This window comes from Nanorana parkeri, unplaced genomic scaffold, assembly GCF_000935625.1.
Source record: "Nanorana parkeri isolate BGI_ZX_2015 unplaced genomic scaffold, ASM93562v1 scaffold144, whole genome shotgun sequence".
In the NCBI taxonomy this organism is placed as follows: domain Eukaryota; kingdom Metazoa; phylum Chordata; class Amphibia; order Anura; family Dicroglossidae; genus Nanorana; species Nanorana parkeri.
In genome coordinates this window covers 349268-373331 of record NW_017306412.1, presented here as the reverse complement: position 1 = coordinate 373331, position 24064 = coordinate 349268, and the positions used below count along the sequence as shown (strand labels likewise).

The 24064-nt window shown below is 42.3% G+C and overlaps 2 protein-coding genes across 5 annotated transcripts in view; one reads left to right on the top strand and one right to left on the bottom strand.

The window, feature by feature from the left end:
- The window catches only part of AP4S1 (adaptor related protein complex 4 sigma 1 subunit), a 30639-nt gene extending 18289 nt beyond the window's left edge, over positions 1–12350 (top strand). The window contains exons 3-6 of the mRNA XM_018554170.1: positions 548–634; positions 2663–2731; positions 5146–5157; positions 12179–12350. Coding sequence (XP_018409672.1) covers positions 548–634; positions 2663–2731; positions 5146–5157; positions 12179–12307 — 297 coding nt within the window. The 3' untranslated portion in view covers positions 12308–12350. The remainder of the gene's footprint in view (positions 1–547; positions 635–2662; positions 2732–5145; positions 5158–12178) is intronic.
- A 5876-nt stretch (positions 12351–18226) lies between these two features.
- Positions 18227–24064, bottom strand: part of HECTD1 (HECT domain E3 ubiquitin protein ligase 1) — a 71189-nt gene continuing 65351 nt past the window's right edge. For all 4 annotated transcript variants that reach the window (XM_018554161.1, XM_018554164.1, XM_018554162.1 and 1 more), the window contains 6 exons: positions 23456–24063; positions 22466–22544; positions 21010–21103; positions 20217–20367; positions 19469–19613; positions 18227–18589 (listed from right to left, as the gene is read on the bottom strand). In XM_018554161.1, the coding sequence (XP_018409663.1) occupies positions 18452–18589; positions 19469–19613; positions 20217–20367; positions 21010–21103; positions 22466–22544; positions 23456–24063 (1215 nt within the window). In that variant the 3' untranslated portion in view covers positions 18227–18451. The remainder of the gene's footprint in view (positions 18590–19468; positions 19614–20216; positions 20368–21009; positions 21104–22465; positions 22545–23455; position 24064) is intronic.

Genomic DNA, 24064 nt, shown 5'->3' with positions numbered 1-24064 from the left:
AAAACCCCCCCCCCCCCCCCCAAACTAAAAATTAGTTTCGGACAAAATGAACGGAAACTGAAAATGTTTTCATTTGTTTCGTCAAACAAAACACATTTTTATGCTATTGTGGACTTGGCCACCAGCGCATTCGGCACATGCACGCCACCATTCTGGAGCGGGGCGCCTGAAGTCACATACAACACACGTCTGTTGGGGGGCACAATTTTCTGTTCCTGCCTCGAGTGCAAGAGGAGCTAGCTACAGCTCTGCTATAGTTGTATAGCAGGTCCGCACAAGGTTCAGGTTGAGGTTGGAGGTTGTCACGCCCTTACACCTTATATTGTTTTTAAGTACTTGCGCTCTGTTTACCTGCTCTCTAGTCCTAACTATGTACACTGTACTGTTATGATTGCTGACCATCAGCACTTCATTTTGTTGCCACTACTGGACCAATGTCTTATGTTTCATACTTTTATGAGAACTGTTCTTATTGTTTCATGTGTTTTGATTTTCTCAATAAAGAAAAGATTCAACTCTAAGTAATATTCACTGTTTTTTTTTCCAGTGCTCCTTTATAGAGTATAAAGACTTCAAACTGGTCTATCGTCAGTATGCAGCTCTTTTCATTGTGGTTGCAGTAGATGAGTCTGAGGTAAGGAATTTCTCTATGAAACTGATTTGTATTTTGAATGCTGAGTATGAATTGAAATAACTGTAATATCTGAAATCTAACAATCTTATTACAATTTCATGGATACAATACAGTAGCATAGGGCAGAGGCTAGTAATAAAGTTAAAAAAAGAGGGGGTGTTATTTTTGTCTTATTTCTGTAAATAAGCAGTGTCCATTCTCTCAGCAGACCCAATCAAAAACCAGAATAACGTATGCTGTGTCTACAGGGAAGAGGCTGCATTAACTTTATTTAGTTCAATTCCCTTTCTCAACATTTTCCAGGCTACACAAGTTTACAATGTGCTGTAATGAATATGTGCAGCCACTCGTATGTGCAGCCACTGGTCAGTTCTCATGTCTGCTTCTTAAAGAATTAGTCCAGCAAATACTGATATTTCTGTTTTGGCTGGAGGTCAGAAGGTTGAATTACCCTCAAACAGCTTCTGTTTGACACTGGCACTCAGAGCTCTCACAATGAGTGCTCAGCAATGACAAAGGGGTTTGTCTTTGTTTAACCATCTTTTGCTGCACTTCTGTTATGTGATGAATGTGCAAGGTTCTATAGTTTGGCTTTTCAGTGGCTATGTTGGGAGGCAGAATTGCGAATCCTATTGGGAGTCCCCAAAGACATATAAGAAGTCACCGGACTAACCTCCATTAAAAACTAAAAGGTAATTTATGGGTGGACTAGATGGGCCTGTAGAAGCATATTCACATGCAGATCTCTAGTTTTTATGGCGACTGTGCTGTGTATATTTAAAGTTTAAAGTGTTTTTATTTTGGTTAAAAGATATAAAATTTAGCTAAGGAGAGACATATGGATGCTATTTATTATGTTAGATGTCATGTAAGGCTGCAGATGGTGGATCCACTGTGTTGTCTGCAGGTTTGCTGGAGGTGTAAGTCAAAGTGCAGATTCTAAGGAGCCGCCTGGTATTCAGCAGGGCATCCTGCAAGGGGTGATTGACTTTGCTACAGAACAGCTCCCAGGTTGGGGCCCTCAGACATGCAGTCACCAGCTGACCAGACACATTGAATGATCTGGGGTCACTGGGTGACACAGGATGCTCTGGGGTCACAGGGGACACTGGGGTCACAAAGGATACAGGTTGCTTTGGAAACACTGGGGTGCTGGACACACAGAAGTATACAGTAGCAGGAGTCTCTGGAAGCACTATGGTGCTGAACACACAGAAGTGCACACTAGCAAGGGTCTCTGGGAGCACTGGGGGGGTGGGTGCCCAGACATCACAGTAGAAAAGGTCTCTAAAAGCACTGGGGTGGTGGACACACAAAGGTGAACAGTAGCTAGAGTCTCTCGTGGCACAGGAAGAGTGCAGGGATCGCTGGAAACACTGAGGTCACAGAGTCACTGGCAGCACAGGGGTGCAGGGATTGCTGAGACATTTGGGTCACAAGGGGGCACAGACATTACACTGGAGCCACCACGATACTGGGGCCACAGGAATGCTTTGGGGACACTGGAACTAAGAACTGGAACTCTGGGTCACTCGGAAACACTGGAACAGGAGCCTGCGGGTCTAAGGGCAAGGGCTGTGGGTCTGAGCAGGGCTTAAATAGTGGTGCTGATACACAAGCTGGGCAGGAAATAGCCGAGGATCGGCTATATCAATCAGCAGGTGGGCTTCGGCTACGTCTAAAGCTGCCAGACCAGTGCAACAGCGAGGTAGGAAAAGACTACATGTGGAACAAAAAGGTAACAGATCAGCTTTGGATCTGATCTGCGGCATTAGATAGACATTAGATTACAGGCATATCTATATTTAATGCTGTAGAACCTTGTGATAGATTATTTGACTTTTCAGTCAAAAACTTTTTTTTATTGTGATAGTGTTAACATTTTGTTTAATATTGGTTAGAATTGTGCTAGCTTAGTAATTTGTAGGGGATTCTGTGTAATGTGTTATGTCCTGTTAGTATATTACTCAATAAAGGCTTAAATATCTTACATAAAAGTGCCTGATTGGTGTTCCTTTCTTGTTACAGAATGAGATGGCTGTTTTTGAACTTATTCATAATTTTGTTGAAGTTTTGGACAAATACTTTAGCCGAGTGGTAAGTATAATGAGAGAAAGAATCATTGTCAGGGTTAGATAGTCCTTCAAGAGTTTCTGAAAATAGCATAGTGTGTACATGCGTTTTCCAGGGGAAACCCTTTTTTTCTCCACAAATATCAACACCATGCTTGTATATATTGGCGCCCAGCCGTAGCTTATCCTCCTACTCCAGGAAGTAGGAGGATAAGGGTTACCAGATAACAATAATTGCACTCCAACAGCCTCAATTATACACAAATACCCATCAGCTTCAGTCCCTCGTTTCTGAACGTCTATAAATGTTTGTGTTACAGCCTTCTGAACATCCGTTGCCAGGTAGCAGCAACTTTCCACCTCTCCTTCAGTATATAGGGCAGGAACATGTAGAAGTCACAGAGTTTAAAACATAAAAAACCAAGCATAGTGTAACTCCGGTTTATTTAAAACTAGGTAAAAACCGTTACAATTGCCATATGTCTGTGAAGGTTCTCATTCATCCAGGTCATGGTATATCTGTAAAAAATAAGTCAAGGCAACTAGACTTGCTGTGTTTTTCTTGAAGACGTTTCACTGGTCGTCCAACCATGTCGCTGTAAACTGGATCATTTGTACTTACTGTAAAACCTGATCCTCATGCGACCATTGGGGGATACAGCCAGTCTGTGGGGTATTAGCCCTGCCCTTAGGTGGATGTACACTAATGGACATATTTATAAGGCAGCAAAAGTGACATTCGTCAAACCTTCAGTGCAGATAAATCAATCACTGTAATTTAGAACACATGCACCAGGAAGATTCAGCTGCATTTAGTGTTTGGTGAATGTCAAATTCAATACTTTATAACTATGCCCCTAAGTAAAAAGTACCTCCTCTCCATTTTACAGGGAGCTAAAGCCTCCATGATTAATGAACAAGTCATAGACGTTTACTCGTTCACAGAGCATAAAAACATAAACATGCCAGTGTGTAAAACCTTTGTTATGTGTGTGTGTCTCATGAAACTGAATTTTTTTTTTATGGCTAATACAAAAAACTTTAGTTAGTGTTCATTTAGTAACACATTAGTCCTTTGGGAATGTCTAAAAGCAGCCCTGAGAAGGTGCTGGAGAAATCACCACAAAAACCCATTTTTTTAAGAATTAGACCTGCAACAAATTGTTCGATGTGTTGTTTGTAAAAACTTTGAGGGTAAAACTGTAATTGTGAACGTGTGTACAGACGATCAGGTGACCACTTTGCAGATCCTGGTGTTAACCTTAAAAGCAGATCCTGATCCTTAAAATATGATGGATCAGTAGAGAAATTCAGCATCTGAATGTGCCTCTGAAGCCGGAAGGGATTACAAAAAGTGTCTGCTTTCTGGAAAGCAGCAGAGAAGTAAATTTTTATTCGGGGAGCCCAAACAACATGACGTTTGTGGTTGAAGTAAGCCAGATAGCAGAAAGCCGAGCCAGAATCTTTGGCTAAAAGTGTCTTTGCTCACACTGTAGTAATGAGAGGTGCTGTGATAGCCCCTCTCAGAAAAGGGGTTTATTAGCTTGAATCATGATCTGATTAGCAGTACATCAAAGAGCTCCTTCTTCCTTAGGACCTGGTCTTTAGCAGCCATGCAGTTAATGCCATAAAAAGGGAATTTTGGTGAAGTAAAGGTCTTTGGAGGAGAAAGTCCTGCTAGTCTAAAATATACCACGGTGTATATACAGAAAAAGTGAAGACCTCTGTGTACTAGGTGTCACTCCCAATAATGAGCCACTAGGAAGGTCAGAACAGCTTGATCTTTTTGAAAGGATTAGTAAAGAGTTTTAGAGGAATTAAGTAAACCTGTGTGTACAGAGCGCAGAAGATGACCTAAATGTCAAAATCTATCACCAAGTGGTCTCTGAACTGCACAACACACCACGGAACATTTGGATGTGATTATGTTAGCCTTTGGTAAAATAGGTGCAGATCGGAATAGAAGACATCTAGAAGGATATATGTATATCACAACATTAGTATTGTTGGACTTATCCTGCACAAGGTGGCAAATGGAAAAGAGAGTGCTCCAGTGTCAGATTTTAATAGAGAGGAAGGTTTCCGGCTGGGCCTACAGGCCTTCAATTAAAAGGCTGTCATTGACTCCTTCCCAATCAGGATGACATCGGTGGTAGAAATCTTTCAATGGAGCAGAAGAAAGGACTGGCTCACAGATTTCACAGGTCAATGCAACCTCCAGGGTACGTCTGGTCTGAAAAGGAAGGTCAGTTGATGTGCCACAGCTGCCTCAATACAATAGCCAGCACTGGAGATTACTCTGTAGATGGAGGAATTGAGTAATTTCTTGATCGTACAGTACAGGACATAGGCAGATTCACTAATGACTAGGTAATAGGCAGGTCAGCTGATTGGACTTGTTTGCTATTACTAACCTAACTTCTTCTTTTTTTTTAACAGAGTGAGCTGGATGTATCCTTTTTAAGGTGAACCTATCAATAAAATTCCAATTTCCCACTAATCACTGGGGCACATGGCATTATTAATAAATCCAATTATCAATCTGAGTTGATAAAAGTAGCTCTTTTTTAACATGAATTTCTGTTCTCCAACTCCCAGTCTTGACCACATAGCTTAGGCTGCTAGTGATTACTGCAGATTCTGTTGATTTCAATCAGCAGTGAGGTAATGTGAAGGAAAAAAAAGGCTGCACCCGTGTACTCAGAGATAATTACAAGCCAGACATAGAAACAAGGTATTTACCTCACTGATCAGATTGTTTAGGTGAAGCTGAGCTTTTATGTGTATTTTTAAGAAACAAAAGATTATAACTGCCTGGAAGCTCAGGGCCAGCTTGAGCAAAAAAAAATAGGATTTATTTACTCACAGTACAATCCTTTTCTTGGAGTCTACTGAGGGACACAGGAAGCTTTTCACCTTTGGGCTTTACTGCCATCTACAGGAAGATTGGACACTGGCAAAAAAAAACTGTTTCCAACGGCTACATGAATCTTGGGAAAACTTCAACATTTGTCGTTCAAATGCCCAACAGAATTTTAGTGGAGTGTTGTAGGCACTCCTAATTTTCCAACCAACATTGAATAATTCAAGGGGATGCTAGAACATTCCTATGACTTCATTGAAGCCACCTGGAACCAAAGTATTGATATGCTGTATCCAGAAGGTCTTGTGTTTGCAAAGCCTCGGTAATCTAATATAGTTACATAGTATTTGAAGTTAAATAAAGACACAGGTCCATCAAGTTCAACCTTTGTGTAAGTAGTGCGTGTGTGTGTGTATACGAGTCCCTGTGTGGTCTTAGTTTTTATGAGTACCTGTACCCCTGTATGTTATGGTCTCTGAGGACGGTATCTAATTGATTTTTGAATGAATCAATATTCTCTGCTGATACCACTGCTTGTGGCAGAGAGTTCCAAAATTGAACCGCTCTAACTGAAAAGAAGCCCCTACGCCCTTTGTGGTTAAATCTTTTCTCCACCAGTTTTAGGGGGAATATTTCTTCCATTCAATGACTTGCTCCACAATCGTTGTTGATAGTACATGTGGATCTCCGTTGTGATGTGCCAGATGAGTGTCTGACACGCTATGTCAGGGAACCCAGGTGTGATGTTAGATCTGCATTTGTTTAGCCTTTGGCGAAAGGTTTAGATCACTCACATTTTGCAAACCGCATTGACATCTGAGCATGTAAATTATAACTTGTGACAAACAATTTGGAAATGATCGGCCATTTGATACCAGTGCTGGTGGCAACCACTCTATTTGCTTTCTTGTCTAGAGATTGGCAGGCAAGGCGTTTTGTTACTCTGCATTGCAACAGACAGTAATTGTTTGAGGTAGTGTACTTCTTAGGGAGCCCCTTGCCTCTGTTTGAAATTTTGCTTGGCCCTAGACTTTTTTTCAAGGTTGGTGCTTTTCGTTATGTGGCTTTTGCATGAACCAGTATGTCTTTCTTCAGTTATGCATGTGCCAGTGTTTCTCGGTGATATTTTGGACTATCTGATGTTAATCATTATACTGAGTTATGAAATTTAGGATGCAGGTGGTGGGGCTCATCAGCTTTCTATTTGTAGTAGGCATCTACTTTGAGTTCACTTTTCAATTTCTTGTAAATCTGTGTAAAATGAACAATTTCCCCTTAATCTTTTGAATTGTCCAAATGGCTTATTTTTGAGCCAGGGGCTTCAGTTGCAGCCTATAAAGTGTATTGTTATTGATAGGGATGCACCGATACTGGTATTTCGGTATCGAGTACGAGTACCGATATTTTTTTCCCCCGGGACTTGCCCATACCGAATACCAATATCGGAAGTCCCATTAAGGAAGCCAGGCAGCGTGTAATGACTCGCTGGAGGAGAAAGTCCTGCTAGTCTAAAATATACCACGGTGTATATACAGAAAAAGTGAAGACCTCTGTGTACTAGGTGTCACTCCCAATAATGAGCCACTAGGAAGGTCAGAACAGCTTGATCTTTTTGAAAGGATTAGTAAAGAGTTTTAGAGGAATTAAGTAAACCTGTGTGTACAGAGCGCAGAAGATGACCTAAATGTCAAAATCTATCACCAAGTGGTCTCTGAACTGCACAACACACCACGGAACATTTGGATGTGATTATGTTAGCCTTTGGTAAAATAGGTGCAGATCGGAATAGAAGACATCTAGAAGGATATATGTATATCACAACATTAGTATTGTTGGACTTATCCTGCACAAGGTGGCAAATGGAAAAGAGAGTGCTCCAGTGTCAGATTTTAATAGAGAGGAAGGTTTCCGGCTGGGCCTACAGGCCTTCAATTAAAAGGCTGTCATTGACTCCTTCCCAATCAGGATGACATCGGTGGTAGAAATCTTTCAATGGAGCAGAAGAAAGGACTGGCTCACAGATTTCACAGGTCAATGCAACCTCCAGGGTACGTCTGGTCTGAAAAGGAAGGTCAGTTGATGTGCCACAGCTGCCTCAATACAATAGCCAGCACTGGAGATTACTCTGTAGATGGAGGAATTGAGTAATTTCTTGATCGTACAGTACAGGACATAGGCAGATTCACTAATGACTAGGTAATAGGCAGGTCAGCTGATTGGACTTGTTTGCTATTACTAACCTAACTTCTTCTTTTTTTTTAACAGAGTGAGCTGGATGTATCCTTTTTAAGGTGAACCTATCAATAAAATTCCAATTTCCCACTAATCACTGGGGCACATGGCATTATTAATAAATCCAATTATCAATCTGAGTTGATAAAAGTAGCTCTTTTTTAACATGAATTTCTGTTCTCCAACTCCCAGTCTTGACCACATAGCTTAGGCTGCTAGTGATTACTGCAGATTCTGTTGATTTCAATCAGCAGTGAGGTAATGTGAAGGAAAAAAAAGGCTGCACCCGTGTACTCAGAGATAATTACAAGCCAGACATAGAAACAAGGTATTTACCTCACTGATCAGATTGTTTAGGTGAAGCTGAGCTTTTATGTGTATTTTTAAGAAACAAAAGATTATAACTGCCTGGAAGCTCAGGGCCAGCTTGAGCAAAAAAAAATAGGATTTATTTACTCACAGTACAATCCTTTTCTTGGAGTCTACTGAGGGACACAGGAAGCTTTTCACCTTTGGGCTTTACTGCCATCTACAGGAAGATTGGACACTGGCAAAAAAAAACTGTTTCCAACGGCTACATGAATCTTGGGAAAACTTCAACATTTGTCGTTCAAATGCCCAACAGAATTTTAGTGGAGTGTTGTAGGCACTCCTAATTTTCCAACCAACATTGAATAATTCAAGGGGATGCTAGAACATTCCTATGACTTCATTGAAGCCACCTGGAACCAAAGTATTGATATGCTGTATCCAGAAGGTCTTGTGTTTGCAAAGCCTCGGTAATCTAATATAGTTACATAGTATTTGAAGTTAAATAAAGACACAGGTCCATCAAGTTCAACCTTTGTGTAAGTAGTGCGTGTGTGTGTGTATACGAGTCCCTGTGTGGTCTTAGTTTTTATGAGTACCTGTACCCCTGTATGTTATGGTCTCTGAGGACGGTATCTAATTGATTTTTGAATGAATCAATATTCTCTGCTGATACCACTGCTTGTGGCAGAGAGTTCCAAAATTGAACCGCTCTAACTGAAAAGAAGCCCCTACGCCCTTTGTGGTTAAATCTTTTCTCCACCAGTTTTAGGGGGAATATTTCTTCCATTCAATGACTTGCTCCACAATCGTTGTTGATAGTACATGTGGATCTCCGTTGTGATGTGCCAGATGAGTGTCTGACACGCTATGTCAGGGAACCCAGGTGTGATGTTAGATCTGCATTTGTTTAGCCTTTGGCGAAAGGTTTAGATCACTCACATTTTGCAAACCGCATTGACATCTGAGCATGTAAATTATAACTTGTGACAAACAATTTGGAAATGATCGGCCATTTGATACCAGTGCTGGTGGCAACCACTCTATTTGCTTTCTTGTCTAGAGATTGGCAGGCAAGGCGTTTTGTTACTCTGCATTGCAACAGACAGTAATTGTTTGAGGTAGTGTACTTCTTAGGGAGCCCCTTGCCTCTGTTTGAAATTTTGCTTGGCCCTAGACTTTTTTTCAAGGTTGGTGCTTTTCGTTATGTGGCTTTTGCATGAACCAGTATGTCTTTCTTCAGTTATGCATGTGCCAGTGTTTCTCGGTGATATTTTGGACTATCTGATGTTAATCATTATACTGAGTTATGAAATTTAGGATGCAGGTGGTGGGGCTCATCAGCTTTCTATTTGTAGTAGGCATCTACTTTGAGTTCACTTTTCAATTTCTTGTAAATCTGTGTAAAATGAACAATTTCCCCTTAATCTTTTGAATTGTCCAAATGGCTTATTTTTGAGCCAGGGGCTTCAGTTGCAGCCTATAAAGTGTATTGTTATTGATAGGGATGCACCGATACTGGTATTTCGGTATCGAGTACGAGTACCGATATTTTTTTCCCCCGGGACTTGCCCATACCGAATACCAATATCGGAAGTCCCATTAAGGAAGCCAGGCAGCGTGTAATGACTCGCCACCCGACTTCCCGATTAGCAGGGTCGCCGTCCCCATGCTTCTCGTCACTAGGTGACGAGAAGGCATGGAGCTGGCTTTCTGGCCAATCAGGAAGCCGGGCGCCGTGTAATGACTAGGTGACGAGAAAGCATGCAGCTGGCTTTCTGGTCAATCAGGAAGCCGGGCGCCGTGTAATGACGCGGCGCCTGGCTTCCTGATTGGCCAGGAACTCGGCACCATGCTCCCTCGTCATCAGGTGACAAGACAGCACGAAGGCGGCTTCCCGGCCAATCGGCGCCCGGCTTCCTGATTGGCCAGCTTCCCGACCTATTCACTGCCCGGCTTTTTGATGCCGGAAGTATTAGGCTAGGCATCGGAGCATTTGGGACGAGTACTCACCCAAATCCTCGGCAGTGGCATCAATACTAGTATCCACATCGGTACATCCCTAGTTACGGAACGAATTCCGTAGTATCTTTAGCATACTAGGGCAGTTGTTTTAAAAATCTTTGTGAATGAAAATCTATAAACTGCGAGTTGATTTGTTGTGAAAATAGTTGATGGGTCAATGGTAAAAATATGGAACATTTGGGTTTTTGATCAGAATGAACTCCTATTAGTTTTTGTTGATAACATTTTGTATGGAATCCACATATTCTATGGTAAAAAGGTCAGTGGGGTCTGTCTCTAATCTTTGTAGTATCCCTTATCTTCAAGTATCTTCTTGCCTTCCTAATTATAATCTGTTTTGATCTTGAATGACCACAGCTCTGCCCTTATCTGCATTCTCTGGTATGTTCAAGTTTCCTTTTAGACTCTTCAAAGTTATTTCGGTCAAGGCTATAGATCTAATAATATGCAAATGGAGACATTTCATAACAAAACTCAGTATAGAAACTACAAAAGTGAAAGACGATCTGCTCTCTTATACACATAAATTGTGCGAAATAAAGGAAAATTTCAACAAGAAATTTAATAAATAAGAATGTGATAAAGAAGACTACGCACAAGGAAAGACAATAGCCCGGGAATACAAGAAAACTTTTAAGAACACTGGATCTTTAAAGGTACCTGTGGAAAGGTAGAGTCCGAAGTGGAGTGAGGATAAGGCTAGGTGGTGTCAAGCAAGCAGAATCAGCAAGAGACGGGCAGTGAAGTACAAAATGAGGTTCCAGGAGAGTAGTCGAGAAACAGACTGAGGTCTAACACGAACAGGCAGAGAGGTACAAAATCAGCAGGCAGAAGAGTAGTCAGGAAACAGGCTAAAGTCTCAGTAATATTAAGCGATCAACCCAGCAGCAGTACACACAGGAACAAACCCAAATAAACAGGCTCAGAGCACAGGAAGTGCTCAGTATTTAAAGGCTGAGATGATTGTGGATTGACTGCAGTTGGCAAGCAGGTGGTGCTAGAGAGTCCAGAGGAAAGCTTCAGAAGAGAAACTGCAGTACAAACGTGAGTCCTCCTGGTGGCTGAAAGGCAATGCCTCAGTACTTCTACCCCAGAGACCCCGGTTCAAATCCCCACAGCCACAAAGCAGGTGCTGGGCAGACGAGCATATCTAGCCACCATAGACGAGCATATCTAGCCACCAACCTAACATCTCCAATTCCAATAATTATCAGAGAAACCTTCAATCGGGTCTCCCTTCAGGAAGACACTACCAACAAACCTTTACCCTTTGTAAGAAAAGAATTGATGGCAATACCTCAAGAATTTTTACAAATTATATAATTTGGTAATAAATTTATATTTGGACATTTAACCCCCAGTGTGGCACTTCAGTCTCAGATTCAAGGAGGATAGAGACTACTGTTCCAGTGGTTGCACCTCGACCTGCGTAGCAATGAACATGGAGACAGGGAATCACAGAGCTATACTGAGACCAGGAAGAAAAATCCCCTATGGTTACTAAGTGAAGACCCTGGAAGCTGCAGAGTAGTGCACCAACTGTCCAGCTCCCCAGCAGCACCTCCGAAAGTTACCCACCAGTCCTGCAGCCTAGCCTAGTCTCCCTCACAGCACTTTTGCTTCCAAAGTACCTGCGGAAGTGACATAACGTAAGGGCAGCAACTCTAAGCAAACATGGTGTTTTCTGACTCTGTAGGCTGCAAACCACACCCTCAATCACTGGATAGCTCGACTGCGGGGGGGACTAAAGGACAGGGTTGGGGATGGGTTATACCTTACTGGTCAACAGCTTTTTTTGGTTGATAATGTCCATTTGCTCCTGAAGGTGGCAGTATAACCAAATTGTCTCTGAATAACTGAATCCTGTAATAAATTAGAAATTCTGTGCATTAACAATGTATCCACTCAACCAGCATATTATACTTCCAATAGGATTCTAGGTTAGGCGGTCCTATCCATAGCAGACTCCAGGTAGTATTGTGTGCTTTATTTAAATTTAAAAAAAACTTTTTTTGAACTCAATGCCTTGACTCAGTCACACAGATCATGTTTAATCTCGACAAGGTGCACATTATTTTGGATGAAATGGTGTTAAATGGCTGTGCTGTGGAGACAAATAAAACCCGGATTCTTGCTCCTCTACTTGTACTGGACAAAGTGGGAGACAGCTGAAGAGTACCTCTGTGCACGCCACCACATGGGCACAGATCAGAATGCTGGAACTCTCTGTAAGTAGTCTTCACAATAGGATGAAGTACATTTAAAAACACTTTTTTTTAGTCTGGCATTTCTTCATCACTGCTCTAATTTTCAGCGTGGACTGTTTCCTGGTCAAGATGTATGTTCTGATCACTGCGAAGAGTTTAAGTCAAGCGTTGAAACAAGACAAGATAGTAAGCGCCGCTCTTGAGGAAGTCAGTAGATGACAAAATGCACTGAACTGAGCAGCTGTCACCACCACTGCTAAAGTATATTAGTATTGACTTGTGATTGGAAGTCTCTTCATCTGCATATTTGTTTGGGAACTAATTACCATAAACTCCCCCTTATCTGGTATTCATCTAACCAAAAAAAAATCCCCCGTGTACTCACTGTTTTGCTGATCTGCAGTATGTATTATCCTGGAAATGATTTCTATTTGTCTTAATTTGCTTTTGATGACTGCATTTCATTATTAATAAGAAGTCAATACAGAGGTTGTTATGGCATTATGAGACCTATTTTTTTAATAGCAACTTTCAAGCAACCACAAATGACATTTATCCGGAATCTACCAATCCCCATGGATGCGGGATAACTGGGAGTTTACTGTAGTTTGTGCTGGACACAGTGCACATGGTTTTATCTTTCTTTATTAAAGTGTTTTTACCCTGATTATATTTATCTGTGTCCTTGATGGGATTTTGACACAACGGGGGGTATTACATGATTGGAGGAGAAGTGGTATACTGTTTAGTTGGTGAACTAACGAAAGAGGGGAAATATATGTTTAGAGTTCTAACTTGTGTACATGTTTACAAGGTCACATCAGCTTCAGTGAGGAGGGGAGCATGGTGGAAGTGGAAAACAGTGGTTGAAATTTACTATGTAGAGTTTTGGGATGTCAGTCACCACTCCCCACAGGGATTCCTCCCTCCCCACTCCATTCCTCCAGCACTCATCGGAGGGACAGACAGGGCAGGGGGCAGGCAGAAAGGCAGAGCCAGCTGTCAGCCGGGTGAATCGCAACGATATTGTTGGGATCCTTCCTGGCGGCAGTGCGGATCTACACTCTCACCATACAGCGGGTAATGGCCTGCTATATGCCGAGTTTTAAGTCATAGGAGGACATTAGTAGATACATCCTCCTGTGACCCTAAAGAGAACTATAGACAAAAAAGGTTTGGCCATAGTTCTCTTAAAACTTTTGAACAGCACCATCCATTGTAAGTGATGTGATCAGCATTTGAAATACTTTAAAAACCTTTTGACTTTATTATCACTTTAAAATGAGGTAAATACGAGTTACAACCTTAGATGAAGCCATGTGTGTGAAAAACTAAGTGCACCTTATGATTCAGTAGCTTGTGGAACCACCTTTATCAGCAATACGTTGAAGTAATTGTTTTCCGATCAGTCTCCCATCATTGTGGAGGAATTTTGGCCCACTGTTCTATACAACGTTGCTTCAGTTCATTGAGGTTTGCAGGCATTTGTTTATTCACAACTCTCTTAACAGAATTTCTGTTGGGTTGAAGTCTGGACTTCAACTGGGCCTTTGCAACTCCTTGATTCTTTTCTTTGTCAGCCATTCTGTCGTAGATTTGCTGGTGTGCTAGGGATCATTGTGGTGGACCCAATTTCGGCCAAACTTTAGTTGTCGGACAGATGGCGTCACATTTGACTCTAAAATACTTTGGTATACAGAGGAGTTCATGGTTGACTCAATGACTGCAAGGTTCCCAGGTCCTGTGGCTGCAAAACTAGCCCAAATCATCACCCTCTACCACTGTGTATGACAGTTGATATGAGTTGTTTGGTTTTTGCCAAACGTGGCGCTGTGTATTATGGTCAAACATCCCCACTTTGGTCTCGTCTGTCCATAGGACATTGTTCTAGTAGTTTTGTGGTTTGTTTAGATGCAACTTTGCAAACTTAAGTCGTGCTGCCATGTTCTTTATAGAGAGGAGACTTTCTCCTGGCAACCCTTCCAAACAAACGTACTTGTCCAGTCTTTTTCTAATCGTGGTCATGAACGTTAATATTTAACATGCTAACTGAGGCCTGCAGAGTCTGAGATGTAACTTGTGGTTTTTGCAATTTCTCTGAGCATTGCACGGTCAGATCTTGGGGTGAATTTGCTGGGACGCCCACTCCTAGGAAGAGATTGGCAACTAGCTTGAATGTTTTCTACTTGTGAATAATCTTCCACACTGTAGAATGATGGATTTTAAATTGTTTGGAAATGGCATTATAACCCTTCCCAGATTGATGGGCAGCAACAATTGCTTCTCTAAGACCATTTCTGATGTCTTGCCTCCTTGGCATTGTGTTAACAAAAATCTGAATCCTCCAGACCCACAAAACTGCTAAAACTTCGGCTTTTATAGAGGCGGTAAAGGTGCCCATACACCTTACGATAATGGTATGCGATCGACTTTTCGTACGACAATGGTAACGTGTGAATAGAGTGCCCGACCGATAGTACTGTACAATCGTACGACTTTTGATGGTCAAGCATGTTTGAAAACTTTGGTCGATCGTACGATGTTCACATGGTTGGTGGCGTTTCCGTCCATGAAAAGTCGTACGATTAACACTGCGCATGCGCAAACGAAAATAATTGCAGTCAATTACCGCAAGTCGTCCAGGTGGTTTTCTTTAACTACCGCTGATTGAACCTTGCGATAATCGGGGCAGGATGGGGCCGTCTTCCGAAAATCGTACGACGGTTCAATCATCGGACGAAAAGTTTCGTCCGATAATCGTAAGGTGTATGGGCACCTTTACACTTGCCCATCAGTTAATCAGAGGCATTTGATTAGCAGCATTGGGCTGCTACTTAGCATCTTACTTCCTATGGAAGCAGTAAAGGTGTACTTAATTTTTGACACATAGCTGCTCCATTTTGTCTTTGTTCATCTGAGGTTGTGTTTACCTCATTTTAGGATCTGCTTGTGTTTACCTCATTTTAGGATCTGCTAAGGACCAGATGATGTTTAAACCGATACCTAAAACCATAGAATTCAAAGAGGGTTTACTTTTGTTTTCACATGCCTGTATGTTATTTAGTGTGAATTAGGATTTATTAAATACAATGATGAATATTGCTTTGCAAATATTTAAACTTGATGCACCGATACCATTTTTTCAGAACAGGTCATTTCCCTCAGGTACTTGCCAATACCAATTACTTTTTCTAAAAGGGACATGTGATATTTTTCAATCTATGATTATTCAGCAGTGGAAAATGGCAGCCAGCTATAGAAGACTACAGAACCGATCAATCCATGATTATACAGCAATGGGGAATGGCAAGGGGCCCCCTGGCTGTGTGCGATTTCTCTAGGGTTGCATGCGGGGCTCTCCAGGGCTGAATGGGTGGGTGTGGGGCAGTCCAGGCCTGTGCCGGTCTTGGGAAGATGTGAAACCGGATCGGCACTGCCAAGGACAGCTATCGCAAGGTGCTCAGCAGGGTGCCTGAGGTCCCCAACAAGCATGGGACTTCAGGCAGCCAAAATCATTAAAAATGTAAAGCACCGGCGCCATGTATCGGCATTTTCACAAACCCTCGATCATTACTAGTATCAGTGCATCCCTAATTTAAACCCTTTCCAGTAACCAGTCATATATTGGCTTTAGGAAGAGTACTATAAAATCAGACATATACATGTCTTTTCTATAGGTTACAGGAACATATTGTCTTTATATAAAGCATTATATGTGTACAAAGCTGAAGGTGTGCCTGTTATTTATTTGTAAACCATCAACAATTTAAAACACATAACAGACTTGGTAGGTTAGATTTATCAAATGTTTCAACCAAATTTGTTGCTATAGTGAAAATCCTATTTTCTCTTCCGTTCACAGAAGGACACGGCGTATATCCTGAATCTGTAACCATTGGGCCATCCAAAATCACTGGACACTGAGGGGTGGGAAAACACAAACAACTCTTCCGACAGCGTAACAAGCCATGGCCAGATCCATTTGAAGAAATGACTCAGGAACCCAGCGGCCATAGACTACGGGGTAATCTGCACAGAATGAACCAGCTAGGCATCTATGGCCCTGAAGTCAAACAGAGAAAAGACGGATGTATATCCCATTTAAGGTAGAAGCCGAATCACAAAAGGAAGGCAAAAAGCACCTGGGCCCCGGCACATTCCAATGGGACCAGTAGGACAAAACCTCGAGCTCATAGAACATCTCACAAAAGGTAAGTAATAAGAAATATTCCTAATAGAGGAGAGAGAACAAGGCACTGATGGAAAAACACTAAATCCAAGGAAGTCGTAGAAGGTTGTACCAGAGGGAATATATAGGTCGCACCCATACAACCTAAACATGGTAGCTGTTCTAGGGAACAAAGGCAAGTCCTGGGAGGAATCCCAGCCAGCAGACAGATGCATGAATGATACATATCTGACAGTACACAGGTGACGGTGAACTACCCACAGTGAAAAATCCTTGAGGAAGCTTCATTCCATGCAGAGGGGGGTCAGCTATGCCCTGTACATACCATATTGCACACAGTGTAGGACTCACCAAGGCTGAGACACTCCTGTTTCCCAGGACCTGCTCCAAACAGTGGGCCATACAAGCAGACATTGGAACAGTACAGGAAAAAATCCAAAAGGTCCAAGGGACTGAAGATCCAGATGGTCTGGAAAGAGCCACAGCCTAATCCTATCAGGACAGAGTACCACATCCCATTAGCTTATCTGGAACTATGAGGAAAGCCCTCCATCCTGGTTCCACAGAACAGACAAGGGATGAGATAGATAAGATCACATACAGCAGGCCGTACCATCGAAATGGAGGTGCTGTCTGCCTGGAAGCACACTGCGACAAGCAACAAGTCACTTGGTCATGTGTGCCTGGTGTCCTACTCCTGAAGGTGGTGCTATAACCCAGTGGTAACAGATTCAAGATCTACGCTGTGTCCTTCAAGGAATGGAAGAGAAATATAGGCTGTCAGATGTTTCATACATAAAGCTCAGTGATCCCAAAGGATATGGACGGCAGTACACCATCACCTTCCAAGACTGGTGACACGTTACATTGGATGTAGAAGCAGGCTGCTGTTAACTCAGAAAAGATACGGAACAGCGAATGGTCTACGCTGCAAATATTTTTAATAGATATTTTTCAGCACACATACTGGAAATGTTTAATTTTTATTTCTTTATTAACTTTTTTTTACTTCAAACTGCAACAAGTTAAATAAATGTTTATAATATACAAAGAAAATACATGAGAGCAAAACTTGTTTCATCTTTTTAAACCCCTCAAGTGCGAGGAACAGCCTCCTACCCAGGGGAGTTGGAAGTTACCCTGAACAGAGAAGGGGTCATTGGCTTTGTGCCTATAATATAGATTTCTTTTCTGGGAACCGATTTCTCAATAGCTTTATTTGCACATCGCACAAACACTTCAGCCTGTTCTGCATAGCAGGGGCATCTCAAAAGGAAAAAAAACCTATATCCTTCCAGAGTATGGAGGACAATATAATAACAAAGGTGCATGATTATAGTAGGAGAGGGGGAAAAAACATCGGGAGCATTAAATAGTGCAGGCACCATTAAAATAAGAGGTAAAGTTAATTCGGAGGGGGAGGGGAAAAAAAAAAAAAGCTTTAGGTATCCATTGACTTTCTATGGATCATTTAAGCAGCCTTCGGACAGGTTAGTTTAAAGCTAGCAAAATGAGAATTGGATGTGTGGACACGGGGACTGGGGAATGCTGACGTAGTGTATTATGTTCATACAACAGACGCTACACTTGTACAAATGTCTGAGTGCTGACAAGCGGTGACCCTAAGACATACATTAGAGGCTTCTTTCTGCCTTCTAAACCATAGGCTGCCAGAGAAAAATGACAGGTTAAGTGTTCAGTCAGTCATGCCAGGAGAAAAGACCATTTTATCATTAGCAGCGAACAACAAAAAAAAAAAAGAAAAGGCATTACACCCACTCTCTCCTTTTGAAGCCTCGCAGAGGGGGTGTAAGGAACACACAGCGAGAGGAAGAAAGGCCATGTCTTTTCTCAGCACACAAACACAAGAGAGGGAGTGCCACTAGTAACACACTGCAGTGTCCTGCCAGTCCCGGGCTCTCAGTTCAGATGGAATCCTTTTTCCATGGTAGCAGCAAGTAGGCGGTCTCTCATGATCTCCTCCGAAGAGTATTCCGGCAATTTAAGGTAATGCACACATGTATTCACAGAAGGATAGCTAGCATCAGTAGCATCAACCTGTCATAAGAAAAAGAGAAGGTCAATACCAGTTACAGTTGATGTTATGCACATAGCCCTCAACTCCCAAACCCAAAGATCGGCGAACCACACTGTGAGGCCAATTTCGAGCTAGTCTTGGCCTCAAAGAAGACTAGATAAAAGCTTCCCTGTAAGAAAGGCATAGATCAGGGCAAGCTGAACCAACTTAGGGCCCGTTCACAGCAGTTGCAGTGCGTTCTGGCCGGCTCACTTTTTAGTGGGGCCGGAGGGAGCGTGGTGGGCCATTGAAGTGAATGGCACTGTAGCCACGCCCTCTGGCCGCAATGCGGTTGCCCCCACGGGATCGCAAGGCACATTGCAAGGCACGGTGCGATCGACATGCTGCAAGCACTATTTTGTGTGGGCAATTGCATTGCAGTCGGAGGGTGTGGCTACGGTGCCATTCACTTCAATGGCCCGCCACGCCCCCTCCTGCCCCACCAAAAAGTGAGCCGGCCGCGATGCAGTGCGTTGCTGCCAGAACGCACTGCAACTTGTGTGAACGGGCCCTTGCAGAGAATTTCTAATTTTTCACTACTTTTTGTGTTCAATTCTGCTCCTAAATTTAAGCCCCAATCTAGCCCTATTAAAAACAAATGTTACGTAGACTATAAATGCTAAAAAAATATAAGGTGGAGAACCATCTTCACAAAGAAATAATGCTGTGGGACTCAAGGGGATTGAGGAAGAAAAGGGTCTGGGGTTAAATCTCTACTTATCGAATATGCTTAATCCTCAGGAAAGTCTATGGCAGACAGGTTCACTTACTGCTGTATTCCAATCCATGTTTCTGGTCTGTGTTAAGCAAAGACATTAGTAAAAAGGTAAGTTACTAAATGAGCAACATGGAACACTTACTTTTCTTACAACTGTGAGGCGTGGATGCAGGTTGGCGAGTCCTCCAGGGGGCAATGTAGAGCACCCAGTTGTAAACTGCAAGAAAGCCTTCCTTTCATCTGATGACATTCCACAGAGGACCCGCACAAATCGAAGGAAGCCCAGGCTGTAACAGTCCAAAAAAAACTCTTGTTATAATTATTCAAAACAACCTCTTAACACCATTTCAGAGCGTTTTTACTGATTTCAGGGCATCAAATTAACTGCATGGGTTGCAACATTCAGATCCCTTTAGCATCTTTTTCCAATCATCATTTCAACCAAATACTGACCCCGAAAAACTGTACTTGGTATCTACAAGCGCACCAAGATTGTTTTCCAAGTGGAAGTCGCTGGCTTGCAGTTGAATTTTGCTATTAAAAGTGATCAGCCTGAAACACATGACTTTACCAATTGGCATTTCCAGCATCTGAAGGACTTAAATAGTTGAATGGCCGTCAGCCTGATTTGTGTATTACCAGAAAAAGATGCAAACTTTCTTTTCTAAAAGTTGGCAAAATAATGAAAATAATTTTAAATGTGCAAAAAAAAAAAGACTAAGCAACATCATTTTAGTAGACTTTCCTCAATGATTTTGGTCTCTTGGAATGCACAGTATGCACTACAACGTGTTTGTGATTACTGCTGGTCACACAATGGGGATGGGTTGTTGTATAGGACGCTGCATCGATTTCAGGCCAATATGAATGTAGAAGATATGGGTTCGCACCTCTCTCTTGTGTATCCCAATTTGGGCTCTGTGTAGTTGATGATGTCTTCAGCAGACCAGGAAGGTGACTGGTTTCCGCAGAGTATCATTTGGACTTCCTCGGGGCTAAATGAACCCAGTTTCTCCATAGGGAAAACTTTATTAAAGCCACCTAGAGGAGACAACCAAACAAATAAATCAGCATGGTTGTGAAAATTATCTTCCAAAACACATGGACGGTCATCATCTTCAATGGCACGGTTCTTATCCTGTCACATATTTATACATGAAGCAACTTATTCTACTTACTACCTGCTGTGTCCCCAGATGAGCATTCAAAGGAAGTGGAAAGGTTAACACAGACAGCTTGCGTATAATTACACACTATTCCCCCCTCCCTACAAAATATAGGTCAATTATTCATTTGTAGGTTGTTTTCAACCAAAGCTAGTTTGATTTTACTGCTGAACCACCATGTAATACACACAGTGACATCATCTTCAGTCTAACTGATCCCAGCAGCAGTACAAATGTAGCTTCTTCAGCAATACAGTTTATGTGCGTCACATGCCTATGAAGACGTCCAATACTACACCTCTGAGGTGACAGCAGATTAGTCCCTGTTCTGTCCTGGGCACACACAGTTTAGCTACTGAATGCAGGCCAGTGGATAGAAACATGTACATGGGGTTTTGTACTTTGCGGACACTCAATGAAATCATTCTGGGCCTCAGGTAAGGTAACCGATAACAATGCACACTGCTAACGTTTTAAAGATTTCCAGTTTTCTCCTATGGGGATCACTGACACTTACTTCTAAAAGCCTCCATCTGTTTTTGCACTCCAGTCTGCATGCAAAAATCAAACATAAGATCCACATAGTCTTCAGCGTTGTCTATAGTCACCATCTGCAAGAAATGGAGAGAAATGAGAAACAAATCTGGACTAAATCCTTTGTGCTAGAGAGAAATGATTATTAGCTTGTAATGTGGGGAACAACCAACTGTGAAAACATTACTGATAATTACAAATGAACACAGATTCACTTTAAGGCCAGGTTCACGCCATTTTCCGGACCAGATCTGAACGCAGTGCATTGCGTTCTGCTGCGGTTTTTCTGCGTTACAGAGCTGGTTTTTATTTGTAGCTTAAAAGGGGCTTTCAGGTGCGTTTGCATGTGTTTCCATGCATTCCAGACCAGACAAAATGAGACCAGCAGTATGTTTCTGGTCTGGAACGGACTGCGCTGGTGTGAACAGAGGCCAGAAATAGCATAGGGATACATTAGGATGTGTTTTGGGTCCGGTCTGGAGATGATGTGGTGTGAATGGACCCTAAACCTAGAAAATGAAGTGACTGCAAACCTACAAAGAGGCACCCAAGGGTGCTCGCAAACAATTCCAGATACTTTTGCAAGGCGTCCTGTGAACCCCAAAACCCAAACAGGAACTTCTACGTAGCTGCATTTCAGGTCAGGCATCATTTTAATAGGTTTAAAGTTAACACAAGCTTCATTTCAACTAAAAAAACAGTGGAACCAGCACATGATAATCTTCTAAAGAAATTCAAACTTTATTCCACATGCATTTGTACAAATCACAAGAGATGCATGTGGAAGATCATCGTGTGCTGGTTCCACAGTTTTCGAGCCTATTACTCTGGAAGAGAGTCATCTGTGCACCGAATGTGGATTGCGGGGACGCATGATCGTGGTGAGCTGTGCGCTTCGTGTTTTCAGTTCATTTCAACTTAGCCTTGCAGCTTTATGCACTTGTAATCCTTTGACCATGAAATCAGAAAATCAGAGACCCGAGCTATATCCCTCTTCAATAAACTTTTGTCTTAGATTCCTTCTGCACTATAAGTCCCAGGGGTGCAGCATCATTGTAAGGAGTAAATACATTGTTTCTAGTGTTAGAGTATCTACACATCATCAGGGCAAGCATCTCCCTAACTTCCCTATTTCTCCAGGTTTGTGCTATACAATGTTACCAGATAAAGCTCTAGGTATGGGTGGCCCCAAGTCAACTAGAGTCTAAACCGCTTTCAGAATTTTCCAAAAATGCCGCCAGTCCGCTTCCAAATAAAAAAGACCCTCGCTACGAATGTCAAACCCTCCAATGCAATTACGAATATAAATTGTATGCCAAGAACTGCCACAAATCATTTCTATTACCAATGTAACATCAATCACAATGAAAACTAAAAGATAGAAAGGCCATCGCTGTGTACATTTCCTGAATCTGAAAAATGGAGAAATGTTTCCATACCTCATCTTCACCGTTGGGTTTCAGATCAACCGCGCTGAAGCCGTAAACACGAGAGGAAGGGCAGAACTGGAAATTAAGTCTGAGGAAGATGAACACAGTTAAGGGTAATTGTAAATTCTTCAAAATAAATTAAAGGCAAATCTAGCAAATGTCATTTTAGTTTGGATGATGGGGAAGTGCTGACAGTGTCATGTTTTTGTCATTGACCCCACTGAGGAGATTTTTCCCTCACTTGCAGCCACTGACACATCAGCACAAGAAATAGGAGTGCGGTTGTCACTGGTACAGGAAGGTACAAACATTTTCACAAGCTCTAATCCTGCTAAATATGTGCTTTTGTTTTTGCCGAGAGGGATTTCCCCGATCTTGAGGAAGTGAGGAAATCTCCCAGTTAGGAACACAGAGAAGTCCTGACCAGAGGCTCGCCATCCCTTCCTCACACTACACACAAAAATGCTTTGCCTCGAGTTTAAAAAGGTCAGCACACTGAAAACGCATAGTTCATATTTGTGCGAGTGAAGAGCTAAACTATCCAATGGTTTCTTACATCTCTTTGGCTATGAACTCTCTGGGTTCTACTGTCCTTGCTGTAGTTTTAATTCCATGTGATGGAATGTAGGAGGAGGATGGGGAACAGCTGAACTTTGAAGGACCACAGTAACAGAGCGAGGGGACTGAGCCTGGGCGATATCACCTCTAGTGTCCACACCCGAAAGCGAGAAGCTAGACTAGTCTACACCTATAACAAGATGTAACTATTGGTCCAACTGGCTATTTTCAAACATTTTAGGATGAGGAAGTAAGAAGAGGTACAGAGGAAATGCATGTACATATCAGAATACCATGTATGATACCTGATAATATTATAACAGCATAAAAAATTACACAAGAACTTCAAATCTATAATAACACTGTGACAAATCTCACTGATCTGTAAGGCAAGTTGAAAACTAGGGCAGCTTCTCAAACTTTCCTCTGGCCCTAACTCACCCTAGATCTTCAATGCTGACAGGTGGTCCGGACCCTGATGGATTCTTTAACATCAGCTCCTGGAGTTGCGTGTTTTTGTCATCCTCAGACAAGCTCCGATTGCTAAGGATGTGTCTCCTTTTCACTGCCAGCTCCCGAATATCACGGAGGAAGCAAGCACGGTGTGGGTTTACAAGTTCAAAGTCTTCCCATGTCAGGATACCCTGGAACCAGGCTGGTGGCTTTGGCTTTGGTGGGTCCAGGATAAACTCTGACTTCGAATCCTCCTCAAAGCTCCCAACAGAAAGAGCATCATGCCCATCCTCTGTGGAAGCTTCTGATTGGCTTTCAGTACAGTGTTCACTTTCTTCACCCCGAGAAGCATATAAAAGTTTGCTCATGTTGCTTTTGATATCGCCCATGCACATAAGCCTGAAAAAAGGTTTAGAAATGGGCAAGTCTACTAAGCGATTGTCCTGTATGCATTTTGCCAAAAATATACCCATAAAATGGCAAAGCCTGGTCACTCGATCCAGTTCCTCACTATCCTGGGGGTAAGGAGCTGGGAACAGTCCACATGAGCGTTGCACATAATACCCAGGAGGCTTCAAACCACCACCTAAGTCAACC